This window comes from Mchenga conophoros, linkage group LG16, assembly GCF_057382185.1.
Source record: "Mchenga conophoros isolate Kocher_MC1m ecotype Shallow Benthic linkage group LG16, M_conophoros_male_GT1.1, whole genome shotgun sequence".
Lineage (NCBI taxonomy): Eukaryota > Metazoa > Chordata > Actinopteri > Cichliformes > Cichlidae > Mchenga > Mchenga conophoros.
In genome coordinates, this window is record NC_140541.1 from 35,857,094 (window position 1) to 35,874,019 (window position 16,926).

At 39.2% G+C, this 16,926-nt stretch overlaps 1 protein-coding gene across 1 annotated transcript; it reads right to left on the reverse strand.

Annotated features, from left to right (window-relative positions):
- Positions 1-254: 254 nt before the first annotated feature.
- On the reverse strand, positions 255-10,677 carry LOC146557236 (lactase/phlorizin hydrolase-like). The gene is made up of 17 exons (XM_085250326.1): positions 10,045-10,677; positions 9,714-9,784; positions 7,881-7,958; positions 7,703-7,796; positions 7,057-7,147; positions 6,271-6,949; positions 5,527-6,175; positions 3,887-5,425; positions 3,507-3,775; positions 3,116-3,406; positions 2,808-3,006; positions 1,851-2,053; positions 1,661-1,767; positions 1,302-1,433; positions 977-1,200; positions 605-827; positions 255-439 (listed from the first exon to the last, which is right to left on the reverse strand). Exons 1-17 carry the CDS (start codon positions 10,655-10,657, stop codon positions 400-402), a joined length of 5,502 nt encoding a protein of 1,833 aa, XP_085106452.1. The 5' UTR covers positions 10,658-10,677; the 3' UTR covers positions 255-399.
- Positions 10,678-16,926: the final 6,249 nt, after the last annotated feature.

Sequence of the window (16,926 nt, forward strand, 5' to 3'; positions counted from 1 at the left end):
ATGACACTTTTAATCATTTTGGGGGATTCTCAAATCTTCATGCTGCAGCAGTGGTCAAGCAAATTATAATGTACAAGGATTTAATAACTAAGTCATGAGAAACTTACAATTTTCTATGTCTGATGAGCCTAGTAGTATTTTTCAGTCTTTAAGGGTCTGCAATCAAATGCTGTTTACGGGGGCCTACACTGCACATCAGCTTATTTGCAGTTACAGTTTTTACTCCATTTTGATACTGTCCACATGTTCACTTTTCTTGGACTTTTTTTTTTTATCTTAAAGAGGAAAACAGAAACACAAATGACTCCTACTACTGCAACAATCAGTAGAGCAAATGTGGTGTAAAGTCCAGTCTCAGCATCATCGGCGGAGAGATCCAGACCAAGGAATTTCACGCTGTTAATGTTGACTGGTGGTGCAGCTGTTGGCGCGGTTGTTGCTGCAGAAGAGACACAGTAAAAACAATACTGTCGTATTAGTTGTGAAGATTTGCAGATAGTAATTAACCTGCTTTTCAGCAGGTAAGTTAGTTATTTATTTGAACATTTAATTTAAAGGTCTATCATTCAAAGTAGGCATCTAAGCAAATATTTCATTCTTTTACCTCCAGACTCTGGGTTCAGGCACTCCTGATTCAGGGAATCCGTTGCACTTTATGACTGTGGCATAGAAATTTACAGAGCTCTTAGGCACTCGAGGAAGATTAGGGTCTGAGCGATTAACGTAGAACAGACCAAATCTCTGTGAAAAGCCAGAAGCCCACTCTAGGTTGTCCAACAGTGACCACGCTGTGTAACCACGCACATCCACACCATCAAGCAAGTAAGCTGTGAAGAGAAAATAAGTACCTTCATATTCTTGAAATTCATAGTCTATTTTAAAGCATCCATATTACACACAAAACATGATTATGTTATTTTCCTCTCCAGGACATTCCTGGCTTTAGATTTTTTTTATAAAGGGAGGTTTTTGTTACCTTTCAACACCTGGTTAATGTACTGTTCATAGTAGTAGATCCTGTGAACATCATTTAGATCAATAGGTCCCTGCTCTGAGACTCCATTCTCAGTGACGATAATTGGTGGATTTCCATATTCATTTTTGATGAAGTTCAGCAATCTGCGGATACCAAATGGTGTGACCTTTAGCCAGACGGAGGCTGAATCCAACCAAGTGGGATCAGGAACTGTCGCTGCACCGCTGCGGAGGGCAAAATTTGGTAAATCACAGAATAAAGAAGCAAAGCTGTTCAGAAGAATTAGTTCCAGAAGACAGTTGTTTTTCAAATGTTAACTTCTTACATGTCTGCCTCAAGGCTTGCAATATTTCCATGGTCCACAGGGAATGCCAGGGCAGATGTGTACTGGTTCAATCCAAAGAAGTCATGAGTGCCCTTAATTCTCTTAATCTCCTCTTGAGTAAACTCAGGCAACCTGGAGAAATTTAAGTGAAACCAAACTTACTTATTATACTATAGAGCTACTTAGAAAATCACAGACAACTTTTAAAGATTTAATAATAGGGTCTTGATGGATGCTCAATCATCCAGGTAAGGAAATCCCAAAAAGTTGATTCTGTTCATATGGAAGTAGTGTTGTTAGTGAAAAATGCTTGTGAACAGAATTCGCTTTTTGTGATTTAATAATAGCCTTCATAATACCGAGACTGTGGTAGACCAGCAGCTAGACTTCGGTCTCTTATTCTTGTCTTCATAATTTCACTGTAGTCACCATTAAATATGGGATGGGAAAACCAGCCAAGAGTGAACTGCACAGAGAGAAACATAATAGTCACTAGAAACTAACTGCTGTTAATTTTTCTTTTGTCAAATCTGAAAGGAATTGGCATACCTCCACCACACGTCGTGCAGCATCATAGTCCTCCTGTCTATAAGGATTTCTGGGTTCAGACCAGTCAGAGCTGATTGTGATGGAGATTATGCCGTTCTGTTTGGCCCTGTACTTGTCATTGTAGAGATGCCAGGCCTCGGCATGAGCTTTAATCAGGTTGTGACCAACAATGTAGGGCAGAGTGTCTGGTCCTGAACTGATTCCTGGGGACAAACATAGACACATTTGCTGCCTATATGCTCTGTTTTTTTTGTTGTTATTGTTTTTATTGCAAGGTCGGGGGGGGGGGGGGGGGGGTTGTCACTATGGTTTAGAAATGTGAAGAACTGCTGTACAGATTACAGCTTATTTCAAAATACTCCGATATTTACCTTGACCCCATATCCATATCACGGACAAACAGTAACAGTTGTTTATGTTTTTAAACCCATTTTGCACAGAGAGGCATTTTTTTGGAAAATGTATTGATAGCAATGTTGAATATTCTTACACAATAAGACCAAAACAAAATAACTACACATAAAATAATTACACCATAAAGATGGTTTATTTTTCTACCTCCACACGTACATGGGTATTTCTGAAAACAGAGATTTTCTGTTTTTGTTGATAAAAAAAATCTCCACCATGGCAGGAGTTTTTAAAAATATACTTTTTCAGTGACCCAAACTGCAGTTTACGTGTGGACGAAAGGCCCACATGCATAGAATAAGCTGTGTTTTCAAAAATACCAGTGTAGGTGTGGACGTGGTGTAAAAGAGGTAGTAGTTGATGTTATTGCTACCTGTAATTTATTAGTTTACATTTATTTGTTTAATTCTTCACAAACAGTTTGAGGTGTGAAATAAACCGCAATTGAATTTGAAAACAAAATATGTGTGTGTGTGGATGGATCATGTGTTTGTGCCGGGAGGGGGCCTAGAAAAAAAAATTGGAAACCACTGGCTCAAACCATACCTGGGGCAAAGTCTCCAAAGCCATATCCATGGCGGGCTACAACGAGCGGCTCATTAAAGGTGATCCAAATTTTCACTTTGTCACCAAGACGGTCAAACATGAGGTCAGCATAGTCCCTGAAAAGCTTAACAAAGCTGTCATTCAAAAAGCCTCCATAATCCTCTATAGCTTGTGGTAGATCCCAGTGGTATAGAGTAACCTGAAAGGAAAGGAAAGGAAAATTGGCTGTACTTGCTGACTTGATCTACTTTCCATGTATATTTTCTGGCACAAAGATTTTCTGTTTGCCAGAAAGGAATTATTCATACCTGTGGCTGGATATTTGCAGCATGCAGTGCGTCCAAAAGTCTTTGGTAGTACTTGATTCCAGCCTCGTTAATGTTATTAATGGTGCCATCAGGAAGGACTCTCGGCCAGGATAAGGAGAAACGATAATGGCTTACTTTCAGCTGCTTTAATATCGCAACATCCTCTTCTATTTTATTGTAACTGTCACAGGCTATGTCCCCATTGTCATCATTTAATATTTTGGAAGGACTGTGAGCGAACTTGTCCCAGATGCTTAGACCTTTTCCATCTGCCCTCCATCCTCCTTCAATCTGGACACAATAAATGCAAAACAAAAATTTAAAGAGATGAAAACAAGGCAAGCAAGACAGTATTGAGTAAAAGTAAAATTGCAGTAAAAGTATAAGTTACTTGGTATGATGCTGAAGCAGAACTCCACATGAAATCCTCTCGGAAGTGACCATAAAGCATCTTCTCATCATCTGGCAAGGGGAAACCATTATCCTTTATGATGTTGTAATAGTAATGAGCTGAGTACTTTGGTGTTCTTGGACGGTCTGGGTTTGTGAAGTCCACGTGGTGCAGCCCAAATAGAAATTTGTACCCGTGCAGCCACTCAAAAGAATCCATAAAAGCTGTTGCTGTGTATCCTCGCAACCGCACACCATCAAGGTTATTGGCTGTAATGTAACCACAAATGCAAACACATACATACAAAATAAATGAACAACCAGTCATGGCAGTGGTGGAAAATGTTAAATATCTTCTGAAATATTTTTATATCACTGCACCTTTGAGAGCCTCATCGATATAGGCCTTGTAAAACATTACTCTTTCAAAGTCATCCCATTCTACTGCTGCTCCATTCTCAGTAATATAAATCTCTGGATCACCATACTCCTCCTTGATCCAGTTGAGGAGTCTCCTCAAGCCCCAGGCCACAGCTTTTTGGTTAGGAATGGCTGTAGTTGGTGAATCAGGTTCCTCTGCTTCTCTCATGTCCCGGTCTGATTCATAGGAGTGAGGCTGAAGTGCAGCTGTAAAATAGCTCACTACCCTTGTAGTGTAATGATTTACACAGAATACGTCAGCAGTTCCCTTGATGAAGTTCTTTTCTTCTTCAGTAAAGGAAGGAAGTCTTGACTGTGGAAGACCTTGGATTTCACTTTTGTTCCCAACTTGCCACTTCAGTGCATCAGGATAGTCACCATTCTTAAAAATAGGATGTGCAAACCATCCCAGTTGGAACTGCATCGCCCGGTCAGCAGTCACCACTTCACGGACTACGTTGACATCAGCAGGTTCAAACCAATCAGCGTTGAGGGCTATGGAGATTAGACCACCCTGAGACTGGCGATACTTGTCGTCATATGTATGGTAGGCCTTGGCATGGGCTTTAATGAGGTTGTGTGCAACTATGTATGGTCTATATCCTGGGTCCACAACATTTGGTGGCATATTTCCAAGTCCATATCCAGACCATGCAATTGTCTGAGGCTGGTTAATGGTTATCCAGAATTTCACTCTGTCACCAAAAGTAGCAAAGCAGAAGTCGCAATAGTCATTAAAAATGTCTATCATCTCTGCACTTTCCCAGCCATTGACCTTTTGCAAAGCTTCAGGAAGGTCCCAGTGGTACAGTGTTACCATGGGTTCGATATTGTACGCTATAAGACCATCAATGAGTCTGTTGTAGTAGTCAACACCTTTCTGGTTGAGGGACTTACGTGTGCCATCAGGAAAGATCCTGGACCAGGACAAAGAGAATCTGTATGACTTCACCCTCAGAGCCCGCAGCATGTAGAGATCTTCATTAAGTCTGTTGTAACTGTCACAGGCTACATTGCCGTTTGCATTATCAGGAATAGTGTTAGTTGTCTGAGTGAATCTATCCCATATACTAGGACCTTTGCCATCAGCATTCCAGCCACCTTCAATTTGGTAGGCCGACGAAGAAATTCCCCAACTGAAGCCCTCAGGAAAAGTTCCATAATGGTACATTTTTCTATCAAAGTTTGACTGTGAAGAGAATTTCTCCCAAACTACCTTTGCCTGAGATGGAACTTCTGAGGGTGGTAAAGCAGCTAAACGTCGAGTTAATGGCCTTTCTGCAGCTTTAAACTTCTTACTTTTTTGTGAACTGAAACCGTTTTGCTCGATAATCTCAGCGTACAGATATGCAGATTGCTTTGGGGTCCTTGGTCTGGATCCCACTTCAAAGTTGACATAATGAAGACCAAATCTTTGGCTGTAGCCTTGGTTTGCCTCAAATCCATCCATGAGTGACTGCACTGTGAATCGCTGCACATCCACTCCATCTGTGAGTGTTGCTACAAAATGAACAAACAAAAACAAAATTAATATTTGAATTATTTTAACTCTCTCTCTAAAAAAAATGTGCCCTCAAATTGGGGAAATCTCCAACACTAACCTTTCAGGGCCTCATTGATGTAACTTTTCATATAGTCCATTCTGCTGGTGTCAGTGAGACTGTCAACACTGTAATCTGTTGGCATCCCATTTCCTGTTATGTATACAGGTAATTTGTTAGCACTCAGGTATTCTGTTGCAATGTAGTTCAGGAGCCTTCTAAGTCCCCAAGGAACAGGATAGATCCAGTCAGAAGCTGTGGAACTCCATGTGGGGTCCACAGTTGCATGGAAGTCACCCACACCGTCAGGACCAGGGGTGCACCCACCATCACTGTTGCTGACTAGCCGAGAAGTATAGTGATTTAAACCAAAAAAGTCAGCAGTACCAAGTATCCTCTTGCTCTCTGTGGGAGTGAAAACTGGGAGCTTTGCTGGTACAGAGTCAGAGCATGCGGTTTTCTTCTGTTCTACCTGATCTTTGAGTATTGCAGGATAATCTCCGTCTACAAATATGGGATGTGCAAACCAGCCCAGCATAAACTGCAGGTAACGGTCTGCAGCTGCTACGTCTTCAGGTTTGGCAGGGTCACTGGGCTCAGCCCAGTCAGAGTTCAAGGCAATGCCCACTTTTCCTCCTTGTGTTTTCCTGTAATTGTCATTATAGACATGCCAGGCCTCGGCATGGGACTTGAGAATATTGTGAGTGACCTGATAATGCAAAATCAAATGTTAAGTACATTAGTGCAATAATTACACTTGTAATAAAGTGATTAATTACAGTATTCTAATAACATCACTGTCACCTGATAGGAAGATTCCACATAGTCCTTTACTCCTGGGGCATGCACACCAGTACCATACCCGGCATGGCTCACTACCCAGGGACTATTGAATGTGTTCCAGATCTTGACTCTGTCTCCAAACCTGGAGAAGCAGAAGTCTGCATAGTCTTTGAAGGCCTCTACAATGGAGGCATTGGTCCATCCACCATAATTCTGGAGTGCTTGAGGCAGATCCCAGTGGTACAGAGTGACAATGGGTTGTATGCCAGATGCAACGAGAGCATTTATCAGCTGGTCATAGTATTGAGCTCCTTTTTCTGATTGGCTCTGTCGGTACCCTGTGGGGAAAATACGGGCCCAAGAGATGGAAAACTGGTAGGTGTCGACCTGAAGACCTCGCAGAAGGTAGACATCATAATCTACCTTACGGTAACTGTCGCAAGCTAGGTCAGCTGTCTGATTTGCAAAGGCCAATCCCTCATGACCAAACCGGTCCCAAATAGTCTCTCCTTTCCCACCTTCTGACCAGCCACCTTCAGTCTTAAAGGATACGCTGGAGGTGGCCCACTGGAAGCCAGAGGGGAATGATTCCTGAAGGAAAAGATCTCGTTCTGCTGTAGTCTGGGACTTAAATTTATCCCACACAGTCTGATAACTGTTTCTTAACCCTGTCATCCTGGTGTGGTGTGAAATGCCATGACTTTTGGAAAGAGAGAGACATGAAAAATATAAGCAAATCTTTAATCAAATAAGAAAAAAAAAGATAACAGAATTCCAGTACATATAAATCAGAAAATGAACTCTTACTTGACAAGAGCATCTTCCGTGTCCAGCTTGCCTAACATGTCCTTCATGTCACATCCCATAATATTCAGGCCATTGTCCTTGTCCATCAAGACTGTGTTGTGTTCAAGAAATATGAATTGTTTTAAGTTCAGTTCTGATATAGTTCTGATATATGTTATTGTAACAATATGTATTCACTATTACTGAAAAACATCATAAGTGTGTGCTAAGTCTATGGGTGCCTTATATAACATCACTGGCCCATAACAAGAAGATTTCATGACATGATAACACTCCCAAGATTTAGAACTTTATCTTAATGTATTCTGTTTGGTTAATAACACCAGAGGATTTGCCCAGATTTTGTGGCCTTTGGTTTTTCTTTATTCTGCCATCCCGTAATATCTTCAGATAGCTGTTTTTTGAAAAGGATGTACACTGTACACAATAATAAGTGGTATTATAGTCACAGAAACATTTAACTGGTGTATTAGGCACCATGAGTACGTATTTCACAACACGAATCTCTACTACAACAGCTACCGGAAAGTAGTATTACATATACAGCTGCACATTCATAAAATTAGGTATTGTTCTCGTTTCTGTTATGGGAAATGATTATTAATATCTTAAATTTGGAAAGTCAAAAAGCTGTCATGACATTTACCATTTAGGAAATATCCAAGAAGCTGGTAATCATTGGGAGAACAATCATGAGCGCTCATCTCGTAAATCAGGATAGGCAAGTTCCCGCTCAAAATCTACAACATAAAATGAAACATATGCAGCTTTGCTGTATCAGCAAAATGTTAAATGCAAAAAACATCTTATAATGCTTATTGTACCTGTAAGTTCCTCAGTTCATTTTCAAACTCTGAAGAGATGGCACAGTTGTAGTCAATGTGCACTGACAAGAAGTCCATCTGTTCCAAGCAGGAGATACACAACATCAGGTTGTCACATCATTCTGAGATGGGACTTTTTTGAACCGTTGCGTCATCATTTTTTAGAAATCTTAAGGTAATTAAAGTGACTTATTCTTTGTTTTCATTGGCATCATTTAAATAAATTGAATGTCATGGTTCAGGGTCAGTATGACCCAGCATTTTGAGTTTCTTGTGTTTTGGTAATATTTTGTAGTATGGTTTATGTTCTGATTCACTGATAGTCTTATATGCTGTTTTGAGTCCTGTATTCCCTGTTTAACTCCTTGTTTGGATTCTCTCTTGAGTCTTGTTTATTTGTTAGGTTCTCTGTGTATTTTATATTTCCTAGCCCAGTATTATTATACTCTTGACTTAGTCTGTATTTGTAGTCTTGGTCTTGCCTCTGTTAGGTCTGTTGTGTTTCCACGTCATAGTGTTTAGTCTGCGTCTTTGTGAACTGTCTCATGTTTCCTGTTTTACTTTGACAGTCCCTTGTCTCTTGTCAGTGTTTCTACTTTTGCTTCCCCTTGGTCGCGCCATGTTTGCTGACAAGACACAGCTGTGCTCTCCTCCTGTGTCTCATTCCTTCGTTATCCTTCAGTGTATTTAAGCCCCGTGTTTCTCTGTCAGTGTTGCGTTGTACTGTCACCGTGCTGTGTGGTTTTCTTGGTTTCTTAGTTTTTAGATTCAAGTGTGTCCAGTTTATTTCTAGTTTTCTAGTTTGAGGTTTTGGTTTGTTTTTTGTGACGTTTACTTTTTATGGAAGGTCTCCCTGATATAAACGCTGCCGCTTTAAGTTCAATCTGAAATATGAGTCCTGAAATTGGGTCCTATATCCTGCCTACCACACAGCACTCAACATGACATAAAAAACCAAATCAATCTTATTCTAAACAAACAAAAAATATATAATTATATGACCAATCCATATAAAATCCATATAACAACAGTCAGTAGTTCCAGATTATGAGAAAATGATTAAAATTTCCTTTGGGAATGATTAACCTCAGGTACGTTAGTGCTGCTGTTCTTGTCACTAGAGTGTGTGGAGTAAAGAGTTGTTGAATGCCTTCAACAAAACCAAAATAAAAAGAATAAAATATTAAAAAATTGGATCAAATAATTATTTAAATGGCTTGAAATAATTTTATAACAAGGGAACAATCCTCTACAAGACGCAACCCCCCGCAAAAACAGCCAGTTAACGTGCAATTTATGCACGTTACTTGGAATGGAAATAAAGTTTTGTCATGAGACAAATGTAAGATTTCATTGTTTGGCCACAGTAAAAATCGCCTGTGTGATACATGCAAACCTTTTAATGTGGACTGATTCATTTACAGACTTTAAGTTATCAATGAGTGGTAAACATCATGTAAGCGAACATCTGTGGGGACGTTCACTGGAATATTCATCCTAAGCAGATAAGCAAATTCCTTAAAAAGCTGAATTTGAGGTTTGTAATATTTTGGAGAGATTTAAAAACAAGCTTTAAATGCAAGAAAATCATTAAAGGGGATATTTGTCAATTCTGAGGCCGTGAAAGAATTTTGTTTCTCATATATTTGGTGAGTAAATAACTGGAGCTTATTGTAAATATAAAATATTTCATTGCCGATTATCAAAATAATATCAACAACCGAAAATATTATTAGGATCCTAAATAAAAATCATGCAAGGAGGTGAAATTCTGACTATACATATATTAGTGTTTAAAAGATATGTATATATAAAAGAAAAGAAAAAACTTACACTTGTTGAAGCTTTAATGTCGGAGAGAGAAGCCACATCTTTAGTTTTCAGTCCAAGTGACAGACGTCTGCCTGCAAATATACAAGCATGAAAGGCACTTTTACTGTTTGGAACTGCTGAACATGTGCTGAAGGATTTTATTAACTTAGTTGGTTATAAAATATGATTTATTTTTACAAGTGATTTCTCAAGACACTTGTCTATAAACAAAACCTTAAGTGAACTCAATCCTCAGAGAAAAAAGTATTTACTAGAGAAGAATTCTGAAAGCATAAATTTAGTCACGACACTTTTGTCATTAATCGTCATTTTTCCTGTTAATTTGACTCACCTTTGTCAGGAAAGCGCTGATGGTACATCTGGTAAATGTTCTTGTTTAGTTGAAGGATGTTCTGCAGAAAACTGGGAGCATGTGCAGGCTGCCCGTCATGCCAAACACCATCCAGTGTCAACCATGAGTGTGCAAGTGGTGCAAACTCTTGGAAGGCAAACTCTGCATACTGCTGAAACATCTGTGCCAGCTCCTGGCTCTCCCAGCCTCCATACCTTGATTGCAGAGACTCTGGAACTGTCCATCCATGAAGGATGACCAGAGGCTGAAGACCTGCTTCCAGCAGCTGTTTCAGCAGGGTCTGGTAACATCTAACCACAGCCTGCTGGGGCTGGCTGGGGTGGCCTGTAGGAAGAAGTTGAGCCCATGACAGCAGTACTTTGAAGTGGGTCACCCCTCTGCTCTGCAGGTACTCAAAGTACTGCTTAGAGCCAGGAGGAACGGGATGACTGCAGTCAAAGGCATCATTTATGCTTCTGTCTGAGCTTCTGACCAACTGCTTTGTCAGAGGCCCTGCAAGAAACATGAAGTCCACCCTTCCATTCACCTCACTGCTCTGACAACTACAGAGACAAAAAATGTACAGACAAAAGACCCACAACAACTTCTTCATTGTGGCTCAAAAACAGAACAACTGATATTTTTCGAGTGTAGCCGAGCTATTTAACAGCAATATCTTTCCTTTTTTTTACATTGTTACACAATTATTGTTATTGGCACCTCATCTAGTTATCACAAGTGTTTTATTGTAGCTTTGAGAGATAGGCAGATAGACTCTGGACTCTAGAGATAACACCTTCCCCATCTTCTGTTCTTGAGCTCTGATATACTTTGTATTGCTGTAGAATCATATCATAGTCATTAATTTTACTACTCCTATCCTAGGTGCTTAATTTTAGTCTTTTAACTCTTTTATTTACTTTTGACTTCTGTTGGTTTGTTTTTATGTTTAACATAGTTAACATTTTACTGTCGAAGTGTTGCAGAGATGTTGAAAGGTTTGTGTTGTTATAATTATTACCACTCTTATTATTGCTATTGTCTGTGAAGCCTTTTTATGTGCAACAAGGTATCAAAAAGATTTATTTGATACAAGTTTAGTTTTAACATGTATTTATTTACTTTTTATTAATAGTAATCATGTAGAATTCATATCCTGAGGTATTCACTAAGTGGGGATAAATTCCCCACTTAGTGAATACCTCAGTCAGCAGAAATCTAAGATGGATGAGGAGCAAGAAGAGGAACTATCATGGAAGGACCGTCCTCTCGACTAAAAGACAGCACAGAGGCACTAATGATGGCAGTACAGAAACAAAGACCTAAGCACAAGATCCATAGAGGCTGGTGACTACCACACCAGGCAAGACCCCAGGGGCAGGCTGTGTAAAGATGAGCCTGAGATGATCCAGCACATAACAGCAGGGTGCAAGAGTCCGGGCATATATGGAACGCCATAACCAAGTGGCCGGCACTGTAAAAAGCAACATCTATACCAAGTATCGCCTGGAAGTCCGGATATCTTCCAGGCCAAGGGAAGGTGATGCCTAACCAACTCAACATAGTAGTAACTAGTAGATGGAGCTATACTGAGGGATAGCAACATCAGGAAAAAGGAATACGTGAAGCTTAATAAGTACCAAGAGCTAAGACAAGATGTCAAGGGTGAAGGTAACAGTGGTCCCATTAATAACAGCACTCAGTGCAGTGACCCCCAAGCTGGGCGAGTGGCTCCAACACATCCCAGGAACAACATCCAAGATCTCTGTCCTGAAGAGCGCAGTCCTAGGAACAGCAAAGATGACCCTCAAACTCCCAGGACTCTGGTAAAGGCCCGAGCTTGAAGGACAAAGAATGAGAGCCGGAATTTTATATATTTCTTACAGAGAAAACTGTTATCGCAATTATATTCTTGTCAAAGTAAGTCTTTCAAGAATATAATTCTGATAAGAGTTTTGTCTGTAAGCAAAGTGCATGTAATATTACTTCTAAACTACAATGAAAATGATGTTATCGCAATATCATTATCAATATTCAATTTTTCCTACATATATATATATATTTTTTTTTTTTTTTTAATGTAGGAGAGGGTAATGGGTCATAGGCATTATTTGTAAATAACTTATCATGAATACATTTTGCTTTTTATATATGACACATTTTGAGGTTCACTTGACAGTAAGGCAGATGTGAAATGTAACAGTAAGTCCACCTATGACCTGAAGTCCTGACCTGAATCCAATTGAGACGCTGTGGCACGACTTTAAAAAGGTTGTTTAATGCTCTAAAACCCAATTACAACAATTCTGCAAAGATAAGTGGGCCAAAATTCCTCCACAGTGCTGTAAAAGACTCATTGCCAGGTATTGCAAACACTTCTGTGCAGTTGTTGCTACCAAAGGTGGCCCAACCAGTTTAAAGAGAAATCACTTTTTCACACAGGACCATGTAGGCTTGGATTTTTTCCCCCTTAATCATAAAACTGTCATTTAAAAACAGCATTTTGTGATTCCTTGTGTTTTCTTTGTCTAATATTTAAATTCGTTTGATGATCTGAAACATTTAAATGTGACAAACATAGAAAAATTAGGAAATCAGAAAGGAGCAAAAACTTTTACACACTACTGTAAAAAAAACAAACTAAAGTGATTCTGAACTGTATCCAAATAATTGTCCTAAATGTTGCCAATACAAACAAAGACCGTTGAATTTTAAGCAGAGTTTAAAGATAAAATACATTTTGTGAAAGTTTGACCTTATATGACATTAAAGAAGTGATCTATTTAGACTTATTATCACTTCAGTGTCATGGTCCGGAGTCTGTGACTCCGTGTTTATGTTAAGTTTATTATTATTCTGTGGTTTTGGTTATCTTGGGTTTTTGTACTCTTCTGTTTCACGTTTCATGTGCCGATGTCGGTGTCCTCCAGTCTGTGTTTAGTTGGTGTGTGTTGTGTTTAGGGTGTGTTTCCTGTTTTACTTTGAAGGTCTCTGTCTGATGTCAGTGTGTTCTGTTTATGTTTCCCCTGCCTCGTCAGCTGTTATGTCTCCCAGGTGTGTTTCCCTCCTGTTCCCCATCCCCTGATTACTGCTGTGTGTTTTTATAGTGTGTGTTCCCTCGTCCTCATTGCTGGTTTGTCTGCTTCTGTCCGTCTGTCTTCCGTGTATTTCCTCGTACCTCCCTGCGTCTTCGTTTCTGGCTTGTTTTGTTTTGCCCAGTTTAGGTTTGCCTGTTTCATGTTCGCCATTGCTGTTTGTATTTTCTTTTGTTATTAAACTCACTTGCACCAGAGCTGCCGCTTCCTGGGTCCTAACTAACTCGCACAACTTGCCCCGGCAACCCGTGACAATCAGAGGAACCTGCTGATTTTGAGAGGCCAGCGGTAACTGTTAGTTACAACATGATGTAACTAACGTTATCTTGCCATGATGTGTCCCATACCACTTGAACTTTGATCTACATATCACTTTTTGTTATGTAAAAAAAAAATCATCATAAATGTTTAATCTGTACGGCTCAAATCAAAAGGTGACACCGTCACCAATAAAATTCTGACAAAAGAATGACTGAGAGGTTCAAAACAACCTTGAGATTACCAGCTTGAAAACCAATAAAGCAAAACAACTCGTCTTAATTATTCTTTGTGTTTCACTTTTTTAATTTTAATGTCCTAAAGTTTAGAATAAGTATGAAACTGTCTTTGTTTGAGCCAAAACTTAGAATCTTAGAAATCATTACATATCTTTCACACATTGAAAGATATGTAATGCCCAGTATGCCCGATGGCCAGTCCCGCTATGGTCTTGCATCAGTTAATCCTTGGCACATGTGCCCTGGGTTGCCGACCCCTGCTCTGGACAATATTAACTTTTAAAGAAATAGTATAAAATTTTCTATATATTCATTCTGTTTTGTTATTTTTTTTAACAAACTTCTTTGTTTAGCCTACTGCCTGAAAACTTGAGCAGGACACATGTTTGTTTTGATTACACAAACATGTAGGAGTAACTCATGGATAATAGATATTGATTTGTAAATAACTGATCATGAATAGCTTGAGCGTATTAGCTTATTAGCTATGATATTATACTACAGTGCAGCTCTCTGTCTCTTGAGTGGGGTCAGCTTGAAGGAAAGGCAGGATTGTAAAAGTGAGGTCAGAGGTCAAACATGACATTTTTTGCAAACTATAATGTGATTTTAAAATCAATTCATTTTAATTTTATTTTCAGCTGGCTTTCTTTTATACTCTACCTGATTCATGTAAGCATCTGGAATAACAGAAGTTATAAGCAAACATCAAACCGCAATACAACACATGGAAAAAATATATATATTCATAAAAAGTTCTATAAATAATTTAATAACACACACGCTTGAATCCGTCTTCGCCTTCCACAAACAGTCACTTAAATAGTAACCCAAATGTCAAACCTGATAAACCTAATAAACAATCACCAAGCCATGAATGTGTGTTTCTTTTTTTTATGCACCTTTTTAAATAGCAATCCCTCAAACTAATAAAAATATAGGTAAGGGTAGAGGAAGCCCTGGCCTGCATTACAGCCTGGTATAACAGCCACACCAACACCAACAGCTACGACTGATGAGCGCGTGGCCCAGTGGGTCTGACTAACTTCCAAGCAAAACTTTACTCCTCCTGGTCGTGGACATCTTCTGGAATCATCTGTTCTACACCTTTGAGTTCTGGAAATATTATGAACTCCTTCAGAATACTTGAATTTTAAATTTTAAGTTCTTTAAGTGGCCAGCTGATTACAGGTGGGGCAGTCTGAATGACACCAAGAGAATGGAGTACATGAGCAGTAACATCAATGAGGCATTAAAATGTTATGTATATGTTCAGAGTAAACAAAGTTGTTATCTTTAAAAAGTCATAAACGCACACAAATCATTAACTTGTGTGTGTGTGTGTGTGTGTGTGTGTGTGTGTGTGTGTGTGTGTGTGTGAACTCCTACACCATTCCTCACATCTATAAATTGTGTCTTCACATCTCACGTCATATTATCAATGTTTAAACCAGTCCAATCACTGTAGGATGAAGGAATTGCTGCATTTTCTGTTTAATATAAGCTTGTGGAACAAATGCACGTCTCTAACAGAGGAGAGAGACAGTGAAAAATATAGCTGAAAAAACAAGTCGATATTTTTTTGTTTTGCTCCCTTTTGTAACAGTAGAATCCCAAAGTCATCACATTACACCTGTACACTGCCTCTCACCAAACTTACTGGCTTGTGGCTTCCTTCGTATTTGTGGCTCCTGCATAAATATGAAGGATGATCTTAAAATGTTGTTACCTCCTGAATGCAATAAATGAAATCTGTTAGGATGAAGAAAAATAAAGTCTTGATAATAAGCCACGTTTCGGGGCACCTCTTCTTTGTCCAGACTAGAAGAAATGTTTTTTTGTTTGTTTGTTCTCTGAGTTTCTTCTTATTTCTAACCAACTTATAACTTCCCTATTATGACAGCAGCTTTGCTAAAGCAGTAAAACAGGTTTGCTCACGTGTGCCCTGAATTTATCCAGCTGGCAGAAGAGCTTCACCTTTTCACATGCCAGTGTCAATGATTGACCTCTGGATGGCGCCAGTAAATTATTTTCTAACGAGGCTTTTGCTGTGACTCTCTACCTCTTACTACAATATCACGATTTTATAATAATATTTCACAAAAATCTGAGTTGAAGGTAAAAGGATGATAAGCTAATGAGGGCATTTTAAAAGGCATTTATGTGCTTGTGCAATAAAACATATTTCTTTGTTCTGAGCTGCACAACGTGGTATATTTCATTCCTCCACTGGTCTTTTATTGTCATTTTACTGAAATAACATGATGGGAAATTTTGATAAGGAGTAAATTTGTTCGAATTGATTTTTTGAAATGTGGAGTGAATGACCTACTTTGTTCTGATGCAATGCTTACTCACTTTCCCGAAGGGATCACTGAAGCACTTAATTCACATTACTGAGTGTACATCATCATTCTTAAACTGTTGAGCTGCTCCATGAGTTAGTTTTGCATTTCGTTTTACTTCCACTATTTTCAAGGATAGGTCACTGGGTCAAACCTGCACCTTTAAAGGTTTTTTGGTCAGTGACCTCTGGCTAAAACTATTGTGGAGAAATGCCTGTTTGTCGACTCAGTAATCCACACATCCAGGAACAAACAGAGCACATACACTGTTTCTTTGCTCCCACCTGTGAAGAAACCTACATCTGGTCTCCAGGGTGACCCACCTCATCTCAACAGGATGTAGGCATTAACACACAGTAGGTGTCTCTCTTCTGCATGCTCTTCAGCAGCTCTGGTTAACAAGCAGTCTGTTTCCTCTCTGAAACCTCAGTCACTCTTGATGGGGTATGGGTCAAACTGAGGAAACCATGTTGGCTCATAGTTTCATGAAATGTCTTTAGGTCAAGTAATTAATATACATAAAAGTTTGATGACATGTACATGTGCACCTGCTGATCTCTGTTTCATAAACACTTATTTAAGATACTAAATAATTACACTGCATGCATCTTTTCCTAGTTTTTCTCAAGCATGATGAAATGAGGACCAAGCCCCAGCATAAAATAAATATTATATTGTACATAGCAGTATATAGTAGTCCAGTATATTTGAACTGCGAGTCATGCAAAGCTGCTGTAAAGAAAAAAAAATATGCAGCTCGAGATGAGCGTCCAAAGTTCCCTTTAATAGCAATAATAATGCAGATGCTCGTTTTCACCACAACTTATATATTAAACACACTCAGAAGAAGAAAAGAATTGGCAAAATGGGGCGACCGTAGCTCAGGGGGGTAGGGAAGCGTATCTGTAACCGGAAGGTCGCCGGTTCGATCCCCGGGCTCTCTGT

What these genes read in the sequence shown, in the direction of transcription:
- LOC146557236 (XM_085250326.1), bottom strand. Translation starts at nt 10,657, where the DNA reads ATGAAGAAGTTGTTGTGGGTCTTTTGTCTGTACATTTTTTGTCTCTGT. An exon ending in TCAGCGCTTTCCTGACAAAG is followed by an intron (nt 9,785 to 10,044) that starts GTGAGTCAAATT and finishes GTATATTTGCAG; the next exon opens with GCAGACGTCTGTCACTTGGA. An exon ending in CTTTGGAGACTTTGCCCCAG is followed by an intron (nt 2,054 to 2,807) that starts GTATGGTTTGAG and finishes GTTTGTCCCCAG; the next exon opens with GAATCAGTTCAGGACCAGAC.